Source organism: Fulmarus glacialis, unplaced genomic scaffold (assembly GCF_000690835.1).
Source record: "Fulmarus glacialis isolate BGI_N327 unplaced genomic scaffold, ASM69083v1 scaffold30726, whole genome shotgun sequence".
In the NCBI taxonomy this organism is placed as follows: Eukaryota; Metazoa; Chordata; class Aves; order Procellariiformes; family Procellariidae; genus Fulmarus; species Fulmarus glacialis.
Window position 1 is genome coordinate 31,540 of NW_009217976.1, and position 20,243 is coordinate 51,782.

The 20,243-nt window shown below is 38.6% G+C and overlaps 1 protein-coding gene across 1 annotated transcript in view; it reads left to right on the forward strand.

Moving 5' to 3' along the window:
- The window catches only part of CFAP74 (cilia and flagella associated protein 74), a 48,575-nt gene extending 29,919 nt beyond the window's left edge, over positions 1-18,656 (forward strand). Inside the window, exons 21-37 of the mRNA XM_009579886.1 lie at positions 768-896; positions 4,578-4,665; positions 5,310-5,483; positions 6,827-6,960; positions 7,584-7,860; positions 8,352-8,459; positions 10,515-10,675; positions 11,071-11,180; positions 11,567-11,622; positions 12,324-12,443; positions 12,715-12,867; positions 13,739-13,868; positions 14,408-14,562; positions 15,625-15,763; positions 16,569-16,696; positions 17,195-17,329; positions 18,543-18,656. Of these exons, the coding sequence (XP_009578181.1) occupies positions 768-896; positions 4,578-4,665; positions 5,310-5,483; positions 6,827-6,960; positions 7,584-7,860; positions 8,352-8,459; positions 10,515-10,675; positions 11,071-11,180; positions 11,567-11,622; positions 12,324-12,443; positions 12,715-12,867; positions 13,739-13,868; positions 14,408-14,562; positions 15,625-15,763; positions 16,569-16,696; positions 17,195-17,329; positions 18,543-18,656 (2,311 nt within the window). The remainder of the gene's footprint in view (positions 1-767; positions 897-4,577; positions 4,666-5,309; positions 5,484-6,826; positions 6,961-7,583; positions 7,861-8,351; positions 8,460-10,514; positions 10,676-11,070; positions 11,181-11,566; positions 11,623-12,323; positions 12,444-12,714; positions 12,868-13,738; positions 13,869-14,407; positions 14,563-15,624; positions 15,764-16,568; positions 16,697-17,194; positions 17,330-18,542) is intronic.
- The last annotated feature ends 1,587 nt before the right edge of the window (positions 18,657-20,243 follow it).

A 20,243-nucleotide genomic window follows, 5' to 3' on the forward strand; every position in this document is an offset into this window, starting at 1 on the left:
TAATTATGATGATAATGAGGATGAATGGAATTCACAAACTGGGTACATGTTGATGTTTTAGGTGTATTATGCTCTTTCAGGTTCATTCTTTTATTCTTCTGACTACAGGCTGGGACATTAAGTGCTTGTTAGCCACTTAAGCAGCATCTAGGTATCCTTGGCCCCACTTAGGGGTCACTGGTCTTCATTTTTCTGTTTCTCAGACAGAATAACAGGTTTTTATTTGTTGCATCCCACCCACAACCAATTGTTACACAACCTAGATCCAGCATTACAAGACAACTACTCCTTTTCCATCTTGAGTGGGTTCTGTGCTGCAGCTAGGACCGATTAGGCATCTCAAACATTACGTGAGTCATTTGTCAATTCAGATAGAGGGAATGTATGTTAGGAGCAAATAATTAGCTGATATTTCACAGTAATTTGGCTTTGACTTTCCCCTGACCTGACTTACCACTGTACTGCACTTTGATAATTATGTTCCAATCAGCTGTGTACATGGCTTGAAATACAGCTGGGTTTACTTACAGTACTTCCAAAATCTTGTTTTCTATACTTATCTTAAAAGAGAATACAACTGTGTGATTTTGCTGTAGCAGTTTTACATGCCCTTCATTTTCAAAGGAAGCTTGGAATAGTTACAATCATAATGTAGAGTAGAGATGCAAGGGCGTGGGGGGGGGGACCAAACTCCAAGAGCAAATGTTGCTGAGGTGGCAGTACGGGTGGCCTCAAAAGACACCTAAGCATGTCTGATCTGTTTGCAGAGCAAAAGCCACACTGCGTTTGAAGTTTGAAGTATGCAAAGAATTGAGTAAGCACATGGAGCTGCTTCCAAAAACAGGTTACATCCAAGCTCAGTCATCCTTCAGTGTGCAATTGAAGTTTCTGCCCAGGTAACCTAAGAACATTAATCTTTTCAGTATTTAAGACAGTATCTGTAGGAGGCTGTCAGTGGAAAACCTGAACAGGTCAAAGTTTTTTCTTCCTTCACATTATAGCAGGCTGGACTTCACACTGCTGGTGTCAGCACAGTCCTATCTTCCCCCTCCCTCCCCCTTAAAAGTTGCCAGATGCTCAAGGAGGAAATTAACTTGGATCACATACCTGTGAGGAAATGCTTTTCCTGTGGTGACAGCAGTAGTGTGAAAATCTTAGCAGTTGCATTCCTGGTAGGCTGCTCCCATTTCTGTGGGGAAGCTATTCTTATACAAGAGAGAGGTTATCTAGGCCAGGTGGCTACTTCATGGATCACTGATTAAATTTCTGGACAAGAACTCCTGTGCTTGCTAATTAAGGTAAGAATGGTTGGGCTTCCTGTTCATATCTATCCTACCTGTGTACGTTTTTCTCCAAAATATGAATGTATTGATCTTGAATTTCATATGGCATTTTACATAACATCATCTAAGATGCTAAAAGACTTATCCCAGCACGTTTCTTTTCTCCATTTCACGATACATCTACATATACAAACATAACTCAGTTACAGGAAACAAAGAATTCCAGTTTTTAAAAATTTAAATACAAAAGCTCCTGTTGACCACTGTTAATTTTATTTACCTCATCATTGCCATCCTAAAGAATTTGGCAGGACATTTCTTTTCAAATATAAATTAAATGATACAGATCTTAATTCTGGTGCACAGCCAAATACTTTGGCGGCTTCTGCACTGATTGCTGCTGCAAACCTGCTGCTTTTTTCATATAGGTTATGTAGTCCTATTGATGTAAGTGTATTTGGATTTTCACTGATGTGCTCAGCATCTCTGGATTCTAACTTGAGAGTCTAATCACTGATTTTGAAATTTTCACCAGGTTAGTATTCAAAGAACTGAAAGTATTTACAGTTCTTCCAACATCTCAAATCCTATCAGATTACAACAGTAACCATTATTATGACATTTTTCAGTTCCTAAACTTCAGATGCTATAAAGCACTGTTAGAGTGGATAGAAGCATAGCTTAGATTTAGAACACTAATCTTCCTTTGAAAAATGGGGAAGCTTCAGAAAGGAGATTTGATGAGATCAAGGCATTTCTGACACACAAAATAACTATCTGGCTGTTTCAGTATACAGATCAGTTTTAAAAGACCTAACACACAGGGGAGTGAGTGTATGACAGAGAAAGGTGAGCTTGCTACAAGCTGATGTGAAGTACTGCGCTATTTCTGTAAATCCCTCCTCATTGACTTAGTGTTATAAGCTATGTTAATAGAATAGCTATATTAAAAGTTACACAAAAGTAAAAAGAAACACTCATTCAGCAATACTAAGTGAACAGGTAGATGACTGAAGGCTTGGGAAGTTCTCCTGGGTATTTTGTGCATACAAATGCTTGGTCAGATGTTACAATACTCGACTTCCTGGGTGTTTGAAGCAGACATTTTCTGTTTATTTGAAGGCAATATTGTCTAATCTACTGACTTTCAGAATTCCCAAATACCACATCTTTTAGTTTTTCTGCATTTGGAACTAGTCCTGCAGATGGACTGGAAGTCTAAATCTGATTTGTCTTTTATGCTTCTCTTTAATTTCTTTTAAGCATGAAGATGCCATTTTCAGAGAACTATTTGAAGGATTTCAGTATCTTTTCCCCAAGGTATAACAGCTAATTTACAGTCCATCACTGTGCACGCAGTTACAATTATTTTTTTTCCCTCTGGATTATTTTGTAATAGATTAATTTCTTCTGCTATTCTAATGTTCTGTCACAAAGTGAAAGCTGATTGTCATGGTTTAACCCCAGCCGGCAACTCAGCCCCACACAGCCGCTTGCTCATCAGTGGGATGGGGGAGAGAATCAGACGAGCAAAAGTGAGAAAACTCGTGGGTTGAGATAAAGACAGTTTAACAGGTAAAGCAAAAGCTGCGCACGCAAGCAAAGCAAAACAAGGAATTCATTCACTACTTCCCACCGGCAGGCAGGTGTTCAGCCATTTCCAGGAAAGCAGGGCTCCATCACGCGTAACGGTGACTTGGGAAGACAAACGCCATCACTCCGAACGTCCCCCCCTTCCTTCTTCTTCCCCCAGTTTTATATGCTGAGCGTGACGTCATATGGTGTGGGATATCCCTTTGGTCAGCTGGGGTCAGCTGTCCCGGCTGTGTCCCCTCCCAGCTTCTTGTGCCCCCCCCAGCCTGCTTGCTGGTGGGGTGGGGTGAGGAGCAGAAAAGGCCTTGACGCTGTGTAAGCACTGCTCAGCAGTAACGAAACATCCCTGTGTTACCAACACTGTTTCCAGCACAAATCCAAAACATCGTCCCACACTAGCTACTATGGAAAAAATTAATTCTATCCCAGCCAAAACCAGCACACTGATACTTTATTCCTACCTTGTATTTAACTCCAGTTCCTATCTCTAAACAAGTTAGCAATACCTTTGAAGATCACCTTCTAAAGTCACGTTTCAGACTTGTAAAATAACAGCCAGCAAGATTTCAGATCACCATGGTGACTGAGTGGGTGCTATTTATTCATTAACTATTCTTTAACAATACGTGAAAAAATTGCATGTAATTCCAGTAGTAGTACTAGGAACATTATCACTGTGGAGACCTAAGAACAGGAAGCAATTCACTCTGATGCTGTAAAACACTATAAATAGACCAGCAGAGCTAAAAATGCTAGAGCTTTTGTATTGTCTTGGCTTGAAGCTCTGAAATTAAGCTTATGACAGCAAGATGCTTCAGCTACAGAAAACCCACATATTTCTTATAAATTACTAATCTGGTATATAATCAGACACTATTGGTCTCCAAGTTTGTTTCACTTTATTTATGTCTCTGTGCTTTGTGATACAGTTGGTTCTGCCTCAAACTGGGTGGTAATTAACTAACATCAGTGTCAAAAGGAAACGGTTGCCTGGGTTGGGTTGGTTACGTGCTGTGGTTGCAGCAAAGATGCAGAAGGCTTATATTCTGATTATAAAATAAGCTTTAAAATTTTCAGAATTTTAAATGACTGGATGGCATTTTAGAAAATGATAAATGGATGCAGACCTCTGTGAATGACTCCCTTAAACTCCTGTGTGTCCAAAATCCTGTCTTTAAAAAAAAAAAAAATCCAACATTAACATACAAGGTCAATTATTCTAACTTCATTGCTAGATACCCTTGCAATCCGTGCATACCTGCTGAGAGCAGATTGTCTGGAGGTATGCCATTCTATAGGAAATCTGTGACAAGTCCATAATATTTCTGATCTGACTGCATCTTCTTTTTCTTGGTCAGAAGGTGGAACTTCATAGGTCACTAATTTTTGATTGGCGTTTTCTTCCACCATTTTCCCTAATATTTGCATATATCGTGCATACAAGATTTTAGTTAGACTTAACTTCAATGAAGCCTTGGAGTTGATGCTTAACCAACTATATATGTGAATACTCCTCTTTGAGCACAAATACTGTGTTAAGATTAAAAGCTGTGAATGATAAAACTTTTAGACCTTAAATAACAGGTTTGGGTTTTTTTGTTTTTGTTCAGAAATACATCCATCAAAAGTTTATTATTCCCCTTAGCTAGAAAATAGTAAAAATATTTTCGTGAAACTGAAGGTACTTTTTGATTTTTTTAGGCACTCTCTTCCTGAAGATGCAGGGAGCTATTTTAATGAAGAGACAAGAATTCTGGAAGTTCCAGTGACAATACTGATTGTGGATAAGGTTAGTGATTTTTATTATGCTGGTTATCAGACTGACAATAGATGTCAATTATTTTAGTGAATGTTCACTTAATGATACCTAATCTTAGATGAGTTCTTTACCAATTGAAGTCCTATGGTGATAGTAAAAGGTGCTTGAAGTGATAATACAGATTTGATAGTTTCTTCTTGTCAGCAAGTTTACAATACAGAAAGTTAAATCCTTTCTAGTTAGTGCTTATGTATTCCCTAAGTAGTTTATTTTGTACCAGAGAGTTATCAGATACCATAGCACAATCTTTTTATTCTGATCTGTACTGCAGGTGTAGCATATTCTTAGAGTTTTTTTTTTTTTTTCCTATTCTTAGAGTTTTTCCATTTCCTGGAGATGCAGGTGTGATTCTATTCTAGCATATGGAATTGGAGATATAGTTTTTTTTTTTTTTTTTTTTAATTTTGCTTATCAAAGAGATGTTTCCTATTGCTTATTTTGGGAGAACAGTGAGGCTGAAGTTCAAGGTAGATATGTTACATTTACATATGTTATTGTCAAGGAATAGAGTAGAATAACTTTTTTGCAGTTATCTTTTTGGATGACATTTCACTTAAATCCTGTCCCTACAATGCCACAGAGGTTTTTATCCTGTGCTCTTGCATTTGTTGCAGGCTAAAACAGTTAATTTTACTGTCCATGCAATTGTTACTACTTCTGATTTGGAAATCAGTCCAGCACAAATCAATTTTGGATACTGCACAATCTATGAAGCTGTGCAGGCAAATGTCATGCTAACAAACAAATCCATCTTGCCACAAGAGTTTGGATTTGTGGGACTTCCAGAGGTATGTAGTTATCCCACGCACACCTCTTCTTGTATCAAAATATATTTCATTATTATGAAGACATGTTTCAATGTGAGTGTAAATAAATCATGACTGGTTCTTGCAAACCCATGGACATACCTCTGCCTGCAGCACTGTGGAAACACGCAGATTCGTTCTGGTACTGGCTTGTGTAAAATTTATCTTATTATACCCTAAGCATTTCCCTAACAGTATAAACATCTTCGAGGACATTTTACTATTCTCACCTACATAACATTATTAGGCTAACTTTATCCTATTAGAATACCTATTTTTTACACCAAGAAATCTACTAACAGAATATCTGGTGCACTTTTTCTTTCAGACTCACAGGTCGCTTATACTACTAAATAAAACAGGCTTAGGGATGTTGCTTTGGCCTTGAGGCTGAGGAATATCGCACAGTTTGCATCCAAATGCCTAAACACTTTGTCTTTAAAGCAGGATGGCCATGTCCAAACTGCTTATTGGGAATCATCCCCTGAACCATGCCTAGGTATTTTCTGACTGTAAGTTGACGTGGAAGCTAAATTAATCACAGGAGCTGCCAGTTTCGTGTGGGCTAGGTCTACTGGATTTTTTTTTTTTTTTTCTCTTCCCCCCTCCAAAAAGTTAGCTGTTCAAGCTTCATAATAGCATGATGATCGCAGTGTGAAACGGTTTGGCATATTGGAATCAGAGCTAGAGGAACCTGACATTTAATTAGGCATTCTCCCTTTCTCTGCTGTTCTAGGGATTAAAATCGAGGAGTTAGCTAGAAGAAATTGGCATCTTCAGCTTCGTTAAAGCTTTACTTCACAGCATGTGTTTCATGATTAGCTTAAAATGTGATGGGGAGACATTCTTGAATCATCATCAACTTAAACCAATATACATTTGTAGATATTAAACTGGTACTTGTCACTGTGGTATCTGCACATCATACAGGAATCAGCTCTTCAAAGATGCAGGGGGAACTGTTGAGATTTTTGTCATATTTCATTCAGTTGTCTATGAAGAGTAAATAAACATCATTAGGGAAAGGTGATTACCATAGATGGTAAGAAGCTGGGGAAGAGATTCTGCTAAAGTCTGAGTTAATGGATTTAATGCCTTTCAAGTTACTTTGAGATTAGAAATCTGTATGTCAGTCAGACACTAGTCACTAACTCAGATGAAAGCTTCTCACTAGAAGGTTTCTGTTTTCCTGACCCTTGTACATTTCATAACAAAATTTTCTTATCTTGCCAGTAATGTCTTATTTTAATTTATTAATAATTTGATAATTTAACTAATAATTTCTTATTTTAATAACAATAATTTCTTATCCTGCCATTTTGAAGTTTGTTGAGATTCAGCCCAATGACGGACTTGGAATTCTTCTTCCCCTTGAAAGCCTGACATTGGACATAATCTTTAAAGCTAACAAGGCAAAAGAGTACAGCTTTGAACTAACCTGCAAGTCGGAGATTAATAGGTATGTTAAGAAACTGATTGAGTAGTAGGTAATTCAGAAATCTAAATCAGACTGGATTTCCACTGTTAGGCTAGTTCAGAAATTAAATCCGTGCCTGCTTTGAAGAGGTAAGGCTAGGATAAAAATGTGAGGCAGGTAAGAATTCTCCAGTTGACAGGAGTTGCTCAATGGCTGTTAGTTTCATCCTTTGTTTACATGTCTGTCTTTACTGAGATGACTTTTCCTGTCCCACCTGAAATTTATCCTTGTCACATATCCAAGCTGCAAGTTCGCCCCAGGTCGTCTTAACCTGCAATGTTCTGCATGCTTTTTCAGCAGAATTACTGAAGGATTTTTTTTGTAAAAATGCTTCATACATTAAGCTAATGCTGTTAAAATAATTATGGCATAAACTTTGATTTGACTGGATATATTTCCAGAAGTTCATAGAGGAAGAATTCAAGTAGGGACTCTAGCCAATTGTGCATTAAAAATAGATAGTATTATTGTTCTTCTTTAGGCAAAATTCCCATTGCAAGCTTGAAATTCTGCTTAAATAGGGACTACAGGATTAGTTCCCTATTTTCCGGGCTGATTAAGAGACTATTTTATGCTGAGACAATTTATCATGTGTTTATTTTTAGACAATTCAAGCTGTCATGCAAAGCAGTTGGAGTCCACCCACCTCTTGAATTGTCTCATTCCTTAGTTCAGTTTGCTGCAACAGCTTTAAACAGTGTGTCTACAGCAACACTGTACGTGATGAATTCCCATATGAGTGTCAACCACTGTACTCATGCTGTCCCAAGAATTGGCAATGGGGAAGTTGCCCCTGTTGGACCCACTTCATTTGAATTCTGTGTGCCAGAAGACTGTCCAGTGACAATTACACCTTCTGTTGGAACTGTGTTGCCTGGGAAGGTAAACTCACTTTAAACGTCAAGTGTTCTGCCAAATCTTTTGATCATCTACATCCCTACAAATGCTGTCACTTGTAAACGAAGGTCAAAATGTAAATTGTTATTAGAATAGCTGGAATATTTTGTATTGTTTGAAATAATGTTTTAAATCGGACACGAGGGGTTAACCATCAAATCTGGCTAAAGCTTTATGGGAGTTTTCACTCTGAATGTTCTTTCGTCAGTGTTGCCGTTATAGCTTATTTGAAGAATGTTTAAATATCAAAAATATTGGTCATGTAAAACCAGCCCACCATAACATAGTGGACTTCCAAAAAAGCTGCAAGTGGCCTTATCCTTAGGATCATCTTATTCACGTGGAAAAAAAAAATTGTATTTTATTTGTTAATTTTTTGCTGTCATGCATATGCTCCTATTGAGTTTTGTAGGTATAACACATGTATGAGGGCTGAATTTTGCTTATCATTCTTGTGTATGCTCTCACACTCCCAGAAAAGCTTGATTCAAGTGTCCTTCAGACCAACACTGTCAGATCAGCTAATCAGAGAAGAGGCAGTTCGGAGGCTTTGCAGAGCAGCTGCGACAGGGGCAGAAATACAAGTAAGGAATGCTAAGAACTAGCACATGCTGTTGGTCTGTTACTTCCAGATATTTGTTTCGCTGGATGGTATTTTTATCATAAATTATCTGCATATTAATGAAGCCCAAACTCATGATCCATGTAAGACCTGCCTATAAAGGGCAAGAGTATGACTGTACTGTTGCACTTAATGTGTAGTCTGTTCACTGAGCAATAAATTAATTTCATGCTAACAATTTCAAAAGCATTCCTAGAGGATTTTCTTGCAAATGCTAACTGCAAGTACTCTTAAAAAAAAAAAAAAATTTTTTTTTACTTCCTACAGTATGTGGGTCAGTTAATTTATGTGAGCACCTATGGTTGTCTTTAATTATGAGATAAAGAGGTAAAATTCCCATGAGAGAGACAGCCTTTTACTCGTCTGCTCCAGTAGGGGAACTCTTTTGTTAAGATGGGGTAAAATATGTCAATTTCAACTTAATTTTACATTATTAGAAATGTATGTAACAACTACTGTGTCTATGGCTTGTTACCATGATCCTACTGCTGTTACCTTGTTTTATGCTCTCTGCCACCTCTTAGGTTCTGTGTTCTTGGGCCAGGGGCTGTGTATTTGTAAATTGATGTCTTGATTGGGTTACCGGTGATCATCCTCAGTGTATAATGTCTCTGTGTGTGTATTTGCAGAAAAGGAAGAAAGATGAAAAGAGAGAGGGAAAGAAATTAAGCATTTCGATTACCAGACAGCAGTCTTCCAGCCAGCTTGTAAGGGATGGAGACAGTAAATACCTGACATCTCTATATAGTTCTGAACAACCAAAATCCAAAGACTTAAAGCCTGAGTAAGTCAGCAAAAGCATCTTGTACTACGTAGACAACATTCTCTTCATAAGTAGTTGTAATAAATCTATTAAAACCTATAGGTAGACAAGAAAGCAAACTGTAGAGAAGAAACAGCTTTAGCTGTGTTGCAAAGGCTGTTTCCAAAATTAGTACTGCTTTTAAGCCACACAGCTGTACCCTCTCATGTAAGGCAAAGAATCCCTTTATGCATCAGAGGGATTGAAGACTTCAAAGAATATATCAGAAAGCATGAGCTGTGGCTGTATGGGTAAATTTGGCTGAACCAGCAAGGGTATTATTTTAAAGGGCAACTAGAAAGCTGAACTTAGTTACCAAAAGAAACAACTACTAATACACCTTTTCTGAATAGGTCTAACAGAGCTGAATACATTCAACCCAGACAAAAACCATCTGATGGCCCATATCCATGGCTATGGGTTATTTTTTTTTTTTTTTTTTGAGGGCTTACATAGTCCATCATATTAGTCATGGTCATCTTCAGTCCTGGAAATGTAATGATGCTGTAAAATGTGCATTTTAAGTCGTCATTTTACAATATGTGTACCTCAGTGAGAATTCACATTAATAGCATGTGCTATCTAGAAATTTGGATACTTAGATGCAAAATCTGATACTTGAGGTCCCTTGTTTAGCATATAATTCAACTTTTTAGAACCACACTTCTGTCTAATCTGAGGAATTTAGAAGTGTTTGGAAGTAAATACATGCTTAAACACCAGGCATTTGGCTGTACTGGATGTTAGATATTTTTGACTAAAATCCCATGTTCATTGCAATCCATTAATTATAATTTTAAAATACTTTCAGTACAGGTCATAAAAATAAAATTTGTATTTTAAAATTCCCATTATGAATTATTGTTTGGCATACTGCATTACAGAAATGTGAACATGTGTGTTTACATATCATTGAAATAATGTAGAAGTACTGGAAGACACTGGAATGCTTGATGTATTCAACATAAGGAAATCGTGCTGAGGATTTTGCAATCTTTAATATAACATCTATTATCTGGGTTTATAATTTTTATTCTCTTTTGGCGAGAAAAGCAAACTACTTAGTAGGGTGAGTCCATTACTGTGCATCAAGACAGTTGCTTAGTTTCACTGTTATGTTCAATTTTGAATGTATGACTAAGAAACAGTAAGCACAAATAGCTCAGTAGATATTTATTTGATTTTTTTTTTTTCCTTGCTCTCTCACTTACTGAGATGGTCCTTATTCCTGGATTTTCTAGTTCTGATGCTTATATGGCAGCGCAGGCTTTCCTGATGAGGAATTTCAGTGGGAGGTTTGAAAAATACATCATACCGTGCTTTGTTGCAAGTGGACATATTGATGAAAAGAAAGGTTCTGAAAACTTAAGCTGCAGGTATTTGCAATTAGATATTTGCAATTCATGATAGTTCAGAAATTTGACGGCAAAACGGTGGGCATGTTAATTTATTCATTTGGGGAGGAAATTTGTTTTCTCATCTTAATTACTTCATAGGTCTGTGGTAGAAACTCATGCTTACAACCACTAGTTGTGTAAGAATCAAACACATGAATATCAAAGCAGCTTAAAGAATAATTGTATGAAAAATTTAAGCCAGATGTAATTCATCTTTCTGCTTAGACAGAAAGTCAGCCACCAAAAATTATGTATTGTTTTGTAATACCAATTTAATTATATCCTGTGATATGAACAGAATAAGAACGGATTTCTGACAACGGTTTTTATTTCTGTATGATCCAAGAGCAAATGTCCTTTTACTATCTCTTTAGCCCTTACAACACTTTGTATTTGGAGGTGCACTGTCCAGCTGTAGCACCGTCTGTTGTGGTCACTTCAGATAATGGAAAAAACACAGTCAATTTTGGTGATGTTGCAGTAGGTATGAAATTTGAATTCAAGTTTTGATTTTTTTTCTGTCTGATGTTAATTTCTTCTGAGCATGGTTTTGCATTTTCTTGTACATTGTTCAGTTGGTTTTCAAAAGTCAATATAAAAATTAGCCCTGTAATAGGTACTTAGGTGGAAAATTAGGAGCCTATCTGGCCAGCTGAGGCATGTAAAAAAGCAGATTTGATCCCAAAACATGGAATTGGAAGCTCTACAAGTGACTGTCCAAATTTGAAAGTATTTTGGTGAGCTTTGACTAGTGTATTAGCCATAGAAACGGAATGAATGTTTGGCCCAGGTAGAAGCCTGAGTAAAAAGGAGGAATGGTAGTACATGAGTGAGCATCATCACTTTTTGAAATGTTTTCTTTGTTTTCAGGCCACAGAATGATTAAGCGAATTACAATACAAAATATCTCCCCAGAGAAGATGGAAGTATCCTTGTCTGAACATGTAAGTTAATCTGCCATTCAGCTTCGGTTTAATTTGACTCTATCTGTAGGAGGAACTGTTTGACACTAAAGCAAGTAGGAGGTAGCGGATTTCAGACTTAATACACATCTTTCAGAGTGAGGCAGGAAGTGATGTAAAGAATATATTGGACGAGCCTAGGTGACCCTCTGGAAAGCTAATTCCATTTCACCCTTTTAACTGGAAATAATTCTGCATAGAGCCAAACTTGAGAAGCACTTAACCACTTTCTAAAGAGTATAAGGTACTGATGACAAAGCTAGTTTCAATACAGTGTGACGTATGTGTGAAACAGAACCAACAACTCAATCTTTGCACAATGCTTCTCCGAATTTCTGAGTACCTTGTAAGAAGAGGCTACTACACTGGCTTGTGTGGGGTAATAGAGGAGAAGGCATGTCCTGGATCTTAGGGTGTTAATGACCCATTCCAGGCAAAACCTGAAAATGGAGTTCATGGAGGATCTTGCAGCTATTTGAATTCTGTGGGGAAAAAAAATAATTACATTAGTTCTTCTTTTCTCTGAGTTAGTTACTGATCTCTGAAAAAGCTTATAGATGGTTAGTTTATACATCTTTGGTGTGAACAATACTTAGAATCTGTTCTTATATCTCTTTCCCCAAACCTTGCTTATAAACTTTTTTCCTTGAGTTGCACTATTTTAGCTAGGATTCTCAGTTCTGAATCCCAATGGTCCCTTCCTGTTGGTCAGACCAGTTGGAATGCTTGAGCCGGGTGAAAATAAAACCGTCATCATCTCTTTTTGTCCAAATGAGAGTAAATGGGTGAGTAAGAGATACAACAGTAATGGAGAAAAAGAGGAGGAGACATGTAACAGGCTGTGTAATATACACATATTACTGACTGGGATGAGGCTGTATAATAATAAGAAAAACTTCATTGCCTGTGCATAGCCCCTCCCAACATCTGGATCTTTGTCTATGCAGTAAATCCAGAAGTTCTGTCGTAATGGCCCACTTGTGGGAGAGGGGTCAGTTGGAGGGGTGGGGGACGTTTTCCTTCAGCAAAGGGCTAACACAGACATCCTCTTGGCAGTTTTTTGAAATGCTGGACATCCGGACAGCAAAAACCAATCTAACCCTAAGTATCACTGGTCGTGGAGTGATGCCATCAATTGTTTGCTCTGTGGAAGAAGAACTCAATATGGGATATGTCATAGCCAGAGAGAAGGTGACTTCCACGTTCAAGGTAAATCCCTCTGTGCTGAACCAGAAAGCACATCAGCAATTTTTGTAAGGAGGAAGAGGAGTTCTGTAGTTTCTAGTCCAGCAGAACGTAAGGCTGAATGGTAAACTGAAGACAATAGAACGTAGCTTTAAAAGCACATCTGGCAGAACGATTTGGTGCTGAGACAGTTTCAGGCCAAAGGTAACAAAGCTGTGTGGGGAGGATCTTGTTAGCTGCTTCTGTCCTGCCTGCAGCCTGTACGAAAAAATAGAGATCCAGTACCTTCTATAAAAGAAAAAGATAAATGGTCTGTGTGATCTTCTCCATAGACCTAGCCAGTATGCAGAGGGATGTGAAGTCAGAAATGTCTTTGCTTTTACCAGTGTTAAAAATATTTGCCCTTTCTTTATTCTGTCCATTACTGCTATCACAACTGAGGCTGCTCTGTGTCCACACAAAGCAGTGACAGAGGTACACGGGTGAAATGCAAAACTGGTCCTACAAAGAGCACCTGAGGGTCTGCCATGGTACAGTCTAGGGAAGCTTAACCGATTCACTCATTCATATACTGCAAATTCCCACAGACTCAGAAACAGGCCAAAATCTAGGCATAATTTTTCTCCTCTCAGATTTTGTCTAAGTATGTCAATAACCAAAATATATTACTTGCTGCAAGACTCTTTTTAAAAGGAGCCTGGTCCCTGTTGTCGGGGGGCAGCGGTTGACATGACATGTTACGGGTAGCAATAACGTGTGCTTTCGGTGGCATCTGGGTACACAGTAGTGCAGTAATGCAGCAAAAAAAATTCAGCCAGTTCACAAACTATGGACCCTACAGCCTTAGAATCAATTTTCTTAATGAAAATGCTGTTGTGTGAATTAATGTCATCAGATACAGAACACTTCCACACTGACCCTGCGATACTCCATACAACTAGACTCACTTTCATCAACAAGGGACAAAGATCAGCAGAGACTTCCATCATTTATCACGTCCTCTTTGCAGAGAACAGAGTTTGTTGGTAAACTTGGTTTTTTTTTCTTTTCTCTTCTTCTTTTGTTAAAGACTCATGAAGTATAAAAAATACTTTGTCCTGTTAGATCTACATAACTGTCAATACCTGGGGCATCACATCACTGAAATTAAAGACATAATTTTGTTTTCCCCAGTAGGAGCTCTACTAATTCTTTCAATATGTGTAGCTGTAAATTTATGCAGCCTGAGCAAATATCCACAAGTAAGGAGATACTAGTGTCTGAATCTAAATAAACCCCCACAGTAATTGCGTATTAAAGATTATATTTAGGGATGTCCATCTCTGTAAAACCACATGTTAGAGTATAGGAAGGGTTTGGTGATGCTTCTTCAGTTCCCCTAGAGATGCATTAAACCGATAGATGGATTTATCTGGCATTTCTAACACCCTGTTTTGCTGCAAAACCATGTGTCAGGTCTTACTTATTTGCTGCTCCAATAAAAATTAAATGGGTTTAAAATATATGAAGAAGTAAAATGGAGCTGTCCTCCTTTCTTATTCATATCCTCATTTTTATTTACCAGGAACACAGAACTATAATGGCTTAAGTGTGTTCAGCATCTTTCCAACAGAAGGAGAAATTGTTGCTGGGAAGAGTCAGGATTTTATTGTTACTTTCAGTCCTGATCATGAAAGTCTGTACTATTCTGACCGTCTCAAGGTTGTGCTCTTTGGCGAGGTGAGACAATCAAGATACCTGGATTATGAAATCCAAGTCTAAATGTGACCTACAGTGATTTTGATCAGCATTTGATCAGGTCTTAGTAGGAGACTGAAATAATTATATCTAGTGGACAGCAATTGTAGGCAGAAATATTATCTTTATTAGATTAACTGATGTAGGTAGGAGATGGCAGGTTTGGGGCCCACTGACTTTTTTCAGGTTTTAAATATTCAGTTATTAATTCATAACAGTAGTGACTTGGGATTCAGTCCTATCTTCTGCCCAGCTGACCAGACTGTGTAAATGAGATGCGATGGGAGCTAGGTTGCTGCCACACTGCTGAGCGCAGCTCCCAGTGGGTTCTCTGCAAGTAGCATTTAATGGCAGTGGAGAGAGGAGCTACACCTGCACAGTGCAAACGGACAGGTGCACTGAGTACCAGGAAGCTGCTTCTGCAGTCGCTCAGCATGGGGAAGGAGGTTTCCATCTGCAGAGCAGCAGTGGAGCTTAGATGGAGCCCAAGTCAGGATATGCAGGCTGGCGGCATAGCAGGGGGCTTTATGCCGCGTTCCAAGAGAGACTGACCAAACGTTAATGAGGAGTGCCAACTAGTGACCATCAGCAGGCACTGCAGACACAGAGCAGAAACTGGTAGTGAGCAAACAAGTGCTGTTTCTCTCCTTGCAAGTTTTGTATCTCCAGATTATCTTTGGAATTGCGGTTAAGAATGCAAATCGGATTAAGATGGAGAATGGAGACTGGTCCTAGTTCACAAACTTTAGCCAAGTTTGGCAGCAGATAAATTTTGCCTCTTTTAGTGGCTTTAGTATAAATAGTTTGTCCAGTCCCCTCCTGAGGTACATTGCCCAAGAATGAAAGGTTGTTTAAAACAGAAGTGCCTGAGTGGACAAGACAAGGGGAGTATGCAGATTCTTGCATTAAAGTACAGGGCTTCTTGGCATTTATATAGGCAGATGATGTAATAATTTCTATGCAACTGATGCTGTTGTGTCAGTATTCCTGTTACATCAGTACTTAAGCTTTAACCTGCATTTGAAGCATTCTTCTCTTATATAGAAAATAGCCCATGTGATCCACCTAAAGGGTGCAGCAAGAGATCATCCAATGTTCGTGGAAGGGGGAATTCCACTAGATGTGCCCATTGAGTCCTTGGCCGTTGTATCAGCTGTGTCATTGCAGGAAGCATTAAAAGGAGGTAATGTGCTACCACTTACACTTTATTACAAAACAGTGAGTGATAAGACATGGGCATGTTCGTCATCCTTTAAGAAAAAGTAAATGAAAGGTAACTTTTCCAGACTCAGAACAAATAAGCATTATGGTATAGCCTATATTCGTAACACAAAAAAAAAAATGCAGGAAACTTTCTCTTAAGGGAAGATTTTCCTCTTAATTTTAGTGCAGTTATATCTTAATGACAATGTTCTATCTTTGCAACTTACCTTGCAAAAAATAATTATAATTTAATACTACTACAAAGTATTAAGATGTATTTGCTTTCTGCCACTTCTCAGACTTGTATTAAATGTTTATAAAGTTATTTCATATATAATAACATATCCTGGATTCTCACGATTGTACTGTTATGAAACAGACACACTTTCAGGGGTTTGAATTTATCCTTTCTTAATTTCTTTGGACAGGATCTGTGTTCAGAGACAGTATATAAGCAACTTCTAGCTCCTGAGCTATAAATAAATCCAAGCACATATCACACACAAGTAGGAATATAGTACACACAGTGTGCCATGGGGCTAGAAAACAAGCATGAAACTTGATAAACAATTAACAATTACAGTTTGCAATTGCAAATTATGCAAAACCTCCTTCTGCTTAATTCTTCACTACCTCTGTAAGAAGGATCTCCTTATCTATGCCAACTCATTAATTTGCCACAACATCACTTTGTTTTGAACCATCTTGGTGTAATTTATGCTTGTTGCAAATTGATAATCACTCAGTTTTGACTGTCTCAAAGTTTTTGATTCATATTTGTTCAGAGCTACAAGAACCAGTGAAGTCCATTTTCCTCATTCTGGAGTACATCGAGGGAGAGAGTTCTCCAATGCCAGCAACGACAGAACTGAAAGTTGGAGCTATACAGTCAGCTCAGTTTGCATCTAAGAAGGTGAAGAAAATTAAAAGTGCTGCTTTATATCGGATGCTGTAAGGAATACTGACAAACGGCTACTAGTTCTTTCTATCAAAAATTCAGTCTATAAATTAAAAAATACAGCTTTCAGGGTTTCTGATAAACTTTACGTTATAAAAGCATCAGTGTTTGAAAAGAAAAGATTATTTTTCAGGGGCTAATATGAGGAATTAGCATTATCATATGAAGTCAGCAACAAAATTAATTTAGCAGTTTGCTTCCCTAATTCTGAAATACAGAACTGTGAGCACAGAACTGAATTACAGGTCTGATCCTGTTACTTTAGTGTAGTATTTTGTGACAACTTGACACAATGAACAAGATGGATACTTGCAGTTTGAAAGGGCAGAAGCAATTTGGCAAGCAATAGGCCCACATACAGCATCTGGGCAATGCAGCCTTTAATAAGCAGTCATTGTGTTTGAAGGAGCAGAACTGGCTGTAATGAGGGCGTGTTGTGCGTGTCTCTCGTAGAACATGGAGTTCAGTTTCGATAGCCTGCCACTCCTGCAGCAGAAGGGATTCACCATTGACTCTGGGAAGGGAACGATTGAGCGTGGGCAAGTAAAACGCATCAGTGTTTCGTGGGTGCCACCTGCTGACTTCAATGTAAGTTACAGTTGCTACAGCATGTTGCTGCCTACACTGGAAATGCGTGGCAGCTGTCTTCACCAACTTGTAGGAGCAATACAAAAGCTGACTTTGAAGATGTCAGCAGTACAGGCTGCTTTGACACATTAGCATGACGGAACACACATAGTTACCAAAGGGAGTATAGGCTGGCATAAACACTGATAGGAGAATAAAAGCAGGAACAATATGTATGATTTGAAGGCTTGCTACCTCACCACGGACTTCCATCCATCCATGTGATGAAAAGAACAAGCATTAGTGACTTGCATCTTACAGAACTTAGAATAACTTCTTACAGGTCACCGCATTATGTAGCACCAAAAGGCCAAAATGCTGCTGCTGTTAACTAAAAGACACAGCTTTGATCACACTGAAGTGAGCTTTTTAATGCCCCCCGTGCAAGAAAACCTGCAGTCCTGCTGATGCAGAACTAAGTTTACATGGATCATTCTGCTACAGTGCTCACATTTCTTTTGGCTGTGGGCTGCCTTTCCTTTGGCATATTCCTGGAAATCAGTGAGGCCTTTTAGATTTTTCAGCTTTATGAACCCTGTTGCCCTGGCTGCTTCTCCCTTTTTGTATTGCAGAGTCTAGGTATGAGGTCCAAACATCTCTACAAGGCTGTGATTGCCCTTCCTGAATCATCTTCTTGGGCATTCATGGAGACTGAAAGAATTTACTCCCCTGCTTTTTGTTGTGAGCTGTGTGTGGGATGGCAGAATGAGTAGCTTGTTACAAAATTGAAAGGTTGCTGCTATCATGTGCAGAAAGAAGGCAGTAGAGTTCCTGGCGTGATGTATCAGGTTGATATTGTGCCTCTTGGTAACCACTGGTTGTTACACAAGATTTAACACTAACTGATGGCTAACAGGATCCATTTCTTTCCCAACCCTCACTGCAGCGTACTTTGTTGCTGCTGTGCCCAGTAGTCATAGTTGTAATGTGGTGACGGTATCTGTAGCACTCTGGAGATAGAATGCTTAGTCATTGCTACTTTACTGACTGCAATATGAGCATTGCGTGAAAAACATAAAAGAGCCAACACAGTGGGAAGAGAGGTAATCTATAGCTATAACTGGTACATCTTACAACTGAGGTGTAAAATACATAGTTTAGAACTTGATCAACTAATCTGTTCTATGTACCAAAAAAATAGGTTGGTTTTATATGTGGATTTTTTTTTTGGTAGGCTGATGACCCTCTGCTTGTGACAGCCCTCCTGACCTTAAAAGGTGACATTAAGGAATCTTACCGAATCTTCTTCATGGCAAAAGTTGTGTCTGCATATGCTCCCACTAAGTGAGGGACCCAAGCTAAATGGAAAGGAAGATGGAGGCTTATGTTACTGGGAAATCAGTGGATCTCAGTTGAAACATGGAAAAATTTTGAGATTGTTGCAAATATGTGAGGGGAGCAGGGAAGCGGGAAAGAAGGTGACATGTAATATTTCTGCTTTTTTCCCCACAATATTCTATGTAAACTCTGGCTCCACTAGTTTCATTTTTAAGCTGACTCTGTGACAATAATCTTGTGGTAGAAGAAAGAATTAATGAGGGGCCAAGTAGATACATCTGCTGTTAATCACAGTGTCTTCCAAAGGAGGGCATTCCCTCAGGAGGAGTATCTTTTTTACATCTACATGGGTGAGTTTCAAACAAGGTATCTTTTTCCAATTTCCGATGCATTTTAATAGATTTGGAAAATTCTTGGGTTTTTCCCTCTTAAGACCAGAATAAAGCTTCTTATTCAAGTCTCCTTCAAATTATTTGGGCAGTCATCCTTACAGTACACTATGAAATCTTCCTGATGACACATGGTCAAGGAGGAAATCGTGACCATGCTGTTCACTGAATCGCTGGATATGGTTAGACACTAGCCCTAGATCATGGCTGTTCAGGAACTTTGTATTTCTACATTTGCTTTCGTCTGAATTCTGAGTAAAAGTAGATTTCTGTCTGTTATGGGGGAAGTTGGAGTGCCCTGCAGGTATAACTTCTCTCAGGAAGCAGTAGCTAGTTCAGGGAAGAGAAAAGTACAGAGGTACTACATTATGGAGAATGAAGGGACCAGGAAGTTAGCAGAAATCTAGAAACATAGATAATCTTTTAAATCTTATATCATGCTCTTTCTTGAATCACAGTAAGTCTGTGGCAAAATTCCCTCACCACCACTCCAAAGGCTTATTGCCATTTGGCCCTGGGTAGCTGTTAAAATTGCTTATTTAGATTATGCAGTAAGAAAATAGAAACAGATTATTTTAAATATCCCTAAGGTAAAATGTGTCAAGCTAATTGGACTGCAGGAAAAAGCAGTAAAGCAATTGTCACAAGAAATATTTTAACTAGTTTCCCCCTTTTATAGAGCAAGCTTGTAAAACTGATGAAGAGGGGTTCCTTGTTTTTCCAAAGACGGTATGTTTGATCCACTCAGATCTGTTCTCATTTAATAATGGATCAAGTGGCTGCGAAGTTACTTAACTCTTCAGTCTAAAGCACTACAGATGCTGAAGCAATAACCAGTCACCATGGGAGGGGGCAGGAGCTGGGAAGAGGGTGGCAGTGCTAGCCAGAGACAGCTCTGCCTTCATGAGAGAGGCACTGAGTATTTCTCCTGGCACAGCTGGGGCAGTCGGGTTGAAGTTGAGGACAATGAAGTTTGTGTGCTGATTCTCTTACAGTCCTTGCAGCCCTAAAAGGGAGATTAAATACCGCTACATAAAATGAAACTGGTGCAAAGAGTACTGCACAGTTGACAGTTACCTAATGATAGGGAAGTTTTCAGAGAGCAAGGAAGTGCACAGCATGTTGGAGTGGAAGGTTTATTTCCAGCAGTTAATTATGTGAGGATCCTTTGGATTTCACTCTTGGAAACTGAAAAGTAATGGCTGAGA